Source organism: Montipora capricornis, chromosome 11 (genome assembly GCF_036669925.1).
Source record: "Montipora capricornis isolate CH-2021 chromosome 11, ASM3666992v2, whole genome shotgun sequence".
Lineage (NCBI taxonomy): Eukaryota > Metazoa > Cnidaria > Anthozoa > Scleractinia > Acroporidae > Montipora > Montipora capricornis.
The window spans coordinates 3,200,787-3,208,286 of NC_090893.1; the positions used below are offsets into that span (position 1 = coordinate 3,200,787).

General features: G+C 41.9%; 1 protein-coding gene across 1 annotated transcript in view; it reads left to right on the forward strand.

Moving 5' to 3' along the window:
• Positions 1-7,500, forward strand: part of LOC138024682 (vitellogenin-like) — a 67,609-nt gene that overhangs the window by 54,271 nt on the left and 5,838 nt on the right. Inside the window, exons 22-25 of the mRNA XM_068871893.1 lie at positions 1,023-1,439; positions 2,774-2,938; positions 3,846-4,103; positions 6,438-6,565. Coding sequence (XP_068727994.1) covers positions 1,023-1,439; positions 2,774-2,938; positions 3,846-4,103; positions 6,438-6,565 — 968 coding nt within the window. The remainder of the gene's footprint in view (positions 1-1,022; positions 1,440-2,773; positions 2,939-3,845; positions 4,104-6,437; positions 6,566-7,500) is intronic.

A 7,500-nucleotide genomic window follows, 5' to 3' on the forward strand; every position in this document is an offset into this window, starting at 1 on the left:
ACAAACCGCAACAATTTTGTTCGGTCAACATGAGAATTCAGTTCTGTCGAACGAAAACTTTACTGTTTTAGTGGAAAACAAGTCTTGATGCAACGATTACTCAATAACACCCTATTTTGCATAAAACGTCTTGATACGTTTGCGGACGGCGTAACCAAAATGCGACAGTTGGTCTAGGCAAAAATGCGGAAAAAAGTGAAGAAAGTGTAGCGTGAAGAAGATGGCAGTATCAAATCTGATAATAATTTTGAAAATGAGGTTGAAAAAGTACATCCAAGTCCATCAAAAATGAATTTTACTTTAGGTTTTACGGAATCCTTCAATTAATTCAACTTAGGGGAAAAGTAGCCGACTTCTGAGCGAAGTACCCGACGCTTTTCGTCGGTCGTCGGTGCTTATTGAAACCCCTGCGAGATGTAAGCAGACGCATACGAAACGTTCAAGGGACTATGTCAAGTTATTTTAGGGTGTTTAGGGGAAATGTTTAGTTAATCATGAGTTTAAAACTCGAAAATGGTAATGTGCAATTCCTTTATTGATAAAACTATCGATGATTCTGAGCAAAGACAACCTTTATCCAGGTCATGTGCCATAAAACAACCTCGGGCCGACTTTTTTCAAGATTACCCAAATGCAATCCGTTTCAATCTTGTCCCGTTGTGTCCATCCATGCTTCTCTTTCCTTTTGTTGTATTTATTTTAGGTTGTTCAACAGTTTAAGTAGTTATCGCAATGTTTCAGTCCACTTTTTGGGCGTATTGGGTGCCATAAAATTACATCATTTTGCGTGATATAGCTAGCCCCTTTAAGTAAACTTTGATTTCAAAGGATGCGTTGGTATCTGATGTTTGTCACCGCTGTTTGTGCATTATTCCTGATTATCAATATAATTGCCGTCATCAACATCATCATCATCATCAATATCGTCATCGTCATTTTTTGGTTGCAGTATGAAATAATTTGTCATTTTGGACCTCTGCGTTTTGCACAGATATTTAAATCAGTAACTCTTCTGTTTTCAGGTTAAGCCAAACTCAAAGGGTTGTCTAGAGATAGACGGAGATGAGCGTTTTCCCAAACTCTTCAAAATCACATACATCAGAGGGCCTCGCCTCATTCGTTTGGAAACAGTGGTGTTTATTCATCCAAACAAAACCCTGAACCCCACAGAATGGACAGAAACCACCGCTGCGATGAACACAGACCAAGTGCTGCTGTTCAAGAATTTGATCGAAGACATGAGAGAAGATGCGGAAGTGAGAGAGAAGTGGCGATACCTAACGGATCTGCCATTAGATGATGTCCAGGATCACGACAGGTTCCATCCGCGTCACATGAAGCTCGTGTTTATCACTCCAGTTGAAGGCAAAGTTTGCTTGAGACCTAACAGAAGCGATGAGACTGTGTTCACGGTCAGGCGACAACGGACGCAGGTCAACGTAAGTGTCATTGTTTAGAGAGTTTTAGCACGCGTCGTTTTTATGCCACGGACGGAAAACGGGAGTAGTCATTTCGCATTCCAGGACAGTGGTCAAAGTATCTTTTTTTTTAACGTCAATGCTTCATTTATTTATTTATTTATTTTGATACTTTACAATACATACAAAACGGTATTTAGTTAAAAAACTCATGGAGCGGTTTTCAATTGAGTGTCGAAAGTAATTAGCGAATTGCATTGGTTTTGCATTACTTCACTCAGTGATTGGTTCAAAGTTCTCGCGCCACTTTTTCAACCAATCAGAAGTGAAACCAAAACCAATCGTGGCTTGCGCGTGCACATTTTCCCGCGCTTTGTGTCGGCTACGTGTAATTACTTGGAGTTTTGATTGGTTCACCAGATTATCTCCGTCCTTTTTGATTGGCCAAAGTACTTACTTTGGTTTTGGGTTTACGACACTCGTTTGAAAACCTCTCTAACAACAAAGGTACATAATTACAGTGTTTATAGAATTGGGATAAATGACAAAATTAGAAATGAAAAAGCCCTTTGCAACATATAAAGTAATTAGAATCTTTCAATTACAAGTTGTGGGATTGTAATGTGAGAGGAATGAGTGGAAGCGTTCTATTCTGGGGCACTGACTGCGTGAAAAGATACTTAACAATACACGTATGGTACTGTGAAGACAAGTTAAATAGCGAAAAAAAAAAGCTCACTTCCGGTTGTCGTACGTGGCTTCAAATGGTTGCGTGCTTGAACTGTCTATAGTCCACTTCAGAAACGGGTGAGGCTAAATCGCGTGGGTGGGTGGGTCGTGTTTGTTTGAAGATAAAAAAGATGTATATTAGCTCCCTCAGTGCTCGGTCCAAATTTGTCTTAGGTCTTTGGTCTTGTCTGTTTCGAGAATTTCCACTCGTTGATAAAAAAAGGGTTAGGGTTAGGTTAGGGTTAGGACCCACGACCCACGCACCCCCCCACGACCACACCCACCCCCCCCCCCCCCCCCCCCCCCCCCCCCCACGCCCGTTCAGACAATCTCTTCAGAACATACCAGAAGACTCTGTTTGTCCCTGCAAATTTTTCGTTAGGATTGTTTCCAGTTTCCCTTGGGACTTACAATGGTCTCAAGGGAAAACAAAAACAATGCTTATGCAAGATTTGGGGGCACAAACAAAGAGTATTATGGTATTTCCCGGAGCGGGCTATAAGCTAAGGCAAAGATTGGGAAGATGAAGCGTAGCTGCAATATTTCTCTGGCTACAACGGCGAACTGCGCTAAAAAATGGAAAAAAAAAGTGCCAAAAAGTGTCATCAATACCGTTATCTTGTCAGGAGTTGTGCTATGGCGAGGAGTTGCTTGGGATGGACGTGTGCTTGAGTGGTGAATACATTAAGCCTTTTGTACCACATCCTCCTGTTTTCCCATTCAGTGGTCCGGCAAAGTTCAATGTGTCTATCAAACCAGGCAAGACTCCAGCGCGCAAGATCCAGTTCAAGGTAAGGAACCATTCCGCAGCCTGTAATAGACCTCTCTAGCTTGTACGTTTTGTTTCCCATTTCAGACCACGTGATGTTCTCAAGGGAATTTTCCTCTTGTTTTTTCATAAGTTATGCGCACATATTCACGTGCATAGGACGACATTTGAAAGAAAGTTTTCCCTAGAGTAACATCACGTGGTCTGAAATGGGAAAACAAAATGTACAAGCTAAAGAGGTCTATTACATTCAAATCAAATCGGCAAGGCTCAAGTTGATCTGAACCGAGTTGTTGGAATCGGCTTCATAATTTAGGTTTCCATGGCATCTGTTCTGGCTTTGCCCTTAACTCGGCCCAGATCCTTAAGCGAATCGAATTTTCCATCGTTTTCAGTGGCCATTTTGTTTTACGTTTTTCTTTCACTTAAATTTAAATAAAATGCATTCGAAATGCTGATTATTGCTGAAAGGATTTAAGAAGAGTAAATTTCCAAGGAAGGTTTCAGTGCTGACATTTCTAGCGTTAGCCCTTTCGTCATATTTGATGCTAACGTTGAAAGCGTCGGTTTTTAAATCTCCTTAAGGCGGTAGATTTACTGTTGTGAACTCATTTGAGAGTTTTAATTTCCATGATATACTCACCCATCGACGAAGTACCAGAGTTTTTCTAAGTGATGTGTTTATCGATGTGTTTATCGACTCGGGCTTAGTCGAAAGAAAGTGAACTTACGATTACCACGTCACTGGCTTAAACCCTGTCTATTTGTAGAATCTTACAAACAGCACACGTTTTTTTTTCCCAGTTTACCCGAGTCATTATTTATTAATACGTCTTTTCATTCACCACCATAATGAGATGCAAACTATAAATGTAGAAACGATCGTTTCAATGATCAATCTTTTGAACCCAGTTTCTTTATCTTTCTAGTTTGAAAAAGGAGACCAGTTTGATGATAAGTACAAAACGTGGAAAGCAAGCATGAACTTGCTGGGAACCAACCCGGAAAAGAAAATTGAATCACAAATAACTTACGATGCAAACAACAAGAAAACAAACATTTCTTTTGATCTGCTCAATATGTTGCCATGGCTACGTAGAGTCTGCATTACTAGCCACGTGATCAGTGACGCAAATGCCACGTTTAACTTGGAGTTTGGGAAGAGTTGCGGAGAGTATAAGATGGAGGTAAGGAAAGAAGCTTACCTGTTGGTTCTTTTTGTATAATGATCGCTTAGGTGTGTTCCACCGATGGACTATTTCGCTAATAGCAAGTTCGTTGTGAGTCCTGTATCGTTCTAGTCCGTTGCTGGGGAAAAAACACAAAATCGTAATTTCAAGTGAACCGCTTCTCTCGCCGTCAACCCCTACAAAGGACTAGAGTGACGTAGGATTCACCGGGGGAAAGAGACAATTTGGAAGTTGTAAATCTAGTCGAATCAAATCCAACGAAGAAGGAGTGGCTCAAACCAGTTTCAACACTTTGAAAGAGGCACTCTCTTTAGAATGGTGACGTTACAACATTGTATCACGTAACAACAATCTTTTGGTACCATATAAAACACCGGTTATTTCCAAACAAGATGCGATCATTATTGTGACGTAATAAGTTACCTTGGAAACGGGAAAGCCCAGCAAAGCCCAGCAAAAAACACCCTATATTTTGGCTTGGGGGACCCCTAGTTTTTATTGCTGGAAAGCGATCAAAAGGCCAAGATAAAACTTGTGATTGCTTTCCAGCAATAAAAAATGGAGGTCGCCGAGTTCGTTTTTGAGATATGAGCAACCAAAAAAAAAATAAAGGATGTTTTTATAGGGCTTTCCTGTTGCCACGGTGACGTATTACGTCACAATAATGACCTCATCTTGTTCAGCAATAATTGGAGTTTCATATGGTGCCATAACATTGGTCATACGTGATACAGCGTTGTCGTGCCAATCCTTCTATTAAGAACGTTGCTTGAAAGTGTTGAAACTGCTTTGAGCCACTTTAATGAGATTAAAGTAAAGAGCTTTTGAGTTTGCACGGCGATCTTTAAAGCTGGTAGCTCGCGAGGCTTTTTGTGATTAAGAAACCCAGCTGCAAGGGTTCAGCATGCAGAGTAGAAAGTAAGAGTTGAAAGTAGAGTTAAATTTTCGGAAAAATCGAACACAAACCCAGCGAATGGTGAGCGTGGGATTCACAACGGTATGCCAATCCAACGCCTTTACTACTGCACAGCGCCACCTCCTGTAGCCATACAGTCGACTATACGAAATTTGAAAGACATATCCCCTTTGGTTTCTTAACGACTTGAAGTGTCAGTGAACAATCACAATTAATGAAAAAAAAAAAAACAACAACAGAAAAAAGAGAGTTTCAACGTTGAGGATAGAAAAACTGCATCTCCGTCAAGTCAATCACTTGATGAAGATTTCGGAATGGCATTGAAAGCTTATGTTGCAATACTTTTGATCATGAACATCAAAACTTGTTCTGTTTTGGTTAGATATGTCCAGGATTGACCATACACCTTTTTCCAAAATGGCCGCCATTTAAATATTCTTTTGTTTTTACTCAAATTAGCCGTTGATGCCTCGTTCTTAAGCTTAAAATTCAAAAGAGTATTTTATCTTGAACGAGGCAACAAGGGCCAATTTGTATGCGCATAAATCAGCGGCCATTTTGGAACAAAGTGTATAATTAGATACACGCCGAATTCAATAAGCGTCACAAAGTGTCCCCTTGCCTTTCTGCCCAACTTCAACATCACTTGTGTCTCGGAATACAGACAATTAACGTCGCCAAGTTTCCCCCCCAAAATGATGCTCCTCAAGTAAGGATAATCAGCTACTTTTACCCTTAGAAGCTGAAAATAACGTTAACCTTTACCCTTACCTTATTGTTCGAAATATGTAGCAAAGGCTCAGATGAAGGGCGACTTCGCATTAGATGTCAAAATTGGGTGTGTATCTAATTAGGGTCAAGGTAAAGTCTGCTATGAGCCTACAAGGCCCACCAGGCCGGCGCTTATCTCCGGTTACTGTAGCATGAAGCGATTAGGAGTATTTTTACTCCCCCTGGATGGGATGCTAGTCCATCGCAGGGTTACCTCCAGCATTAAATTCGCCGATACCCATTTATACACCTGGGGTGGAGAGAGGCACCGTGAGAGTAAAGTGTCTTGCCCAAGAACACAACACAATGTCCCCGGCCAGGACCCGAACCCGGACCACTCGATCCGGAGTCGAGCGTACTAACCATGAGGCCACCGCGCCTCCCTTAATTAGGGTAAATCCTGGACATAATTGGTTTTGGGTAGAGATATTAAGTTAATAAAGGTTAGAAAGATCATCGCACTTAGATAATCGAATTTATCAGCTGCAAGGAAGCATAATTTTTCAGACTTGCTGATGCTCATGTAACTGCAATAATCTTTTCTAACTTTTATTCATGTCCATTCCACAGTTAAAAAAAATCAAATACGAAGTGGTCTAGTATTGGTGTTTAATAAGAACTGTGATGTTTGTATTTGTTTTCAGACGCTTGTCAATGTTGTGGAACCAGGTCGTCGACAAGTGGATATCACCACAACCTACAAGCTGCCAGATACAGTGACCAGACTTTTTTACAAGCTTTTCAGGACATTCTCTAGTCAAGTTCGTGACAGGTTAGCGCCACAGCCATTTAATTAAAAGGAATTGTTCCTTTCTTCCTCCCCTCCTTGCTTTCTTCCTACATCCCCTCCTTCATTCCTTCCTTTCCTGCATCTCTGCTTACCTGTCTTCTTTCCTTCCTACATACCGGCCTTCCTTTTTCCCTTCCTTCCTTCCTTCCTTCCTTCCTTCCTGCCTACATCCCTTTCTATCCTTCCTTTCTCCCTCCCTACATCCCTGCATTCCTGTCTTCCTTCCTTAATTCCATTCTTTGTTCCTTCCTACATCCCTCCTTCCCTCTTTTCCTCCCTTCCTTCCTCCCTTCCTTCCTTCTTCCCTTTCTACATCCCTCCCTTCCTTGCTGCCTTCCTTCCTCCTTACATCCCCTCCTTCCTTCCTCTCTCCCTCCCTGTCTTTCTTCCTTCCTCCCTTCCTTCCTTCCTCCCTGCCTTCCTTCCTCCCTTCCTACATCCCCTCCTTTCTTCCTCCCTCCCTCCCTGTCTTTCTTCCTTCCTACATCCCTGCCTTCCTTCCTTCCTTCCTTCCTTCCTTCCTTCCTTCCTACATCCCTTCCTTCCTTCCTCCCTGCCTTCCTTCCTTCCGACATCTCTACCTTCCTGTCTTTCTTCCTGTCTTCCTTCTTCCTTTTTTCCGTCCTACATCCCTGCCTTCCTTCCTTTTTCCTTTCATCCCTTTCTTCCCTCCTACCTTCCTCCCATCTGCCTTCCTTTCTTCATACATCCCTGCCTTCCTGTCTTCCTTTTTCCTCCGTTCCTTCCTACATACCTGCCTTCCTGCATTCTTCCTTCATCCCTTACTTTCCCCCTACCTTCCTCCTATCCTTCCTTCCTACATCCATTCCTTCCTTCTGTCCTTTCTTCCTTTCTTTCTCGCTTTCTCCCTCTTTCTTTCCCATTCTCCATCCCAACCCCATTTCTCTGTTTGCATG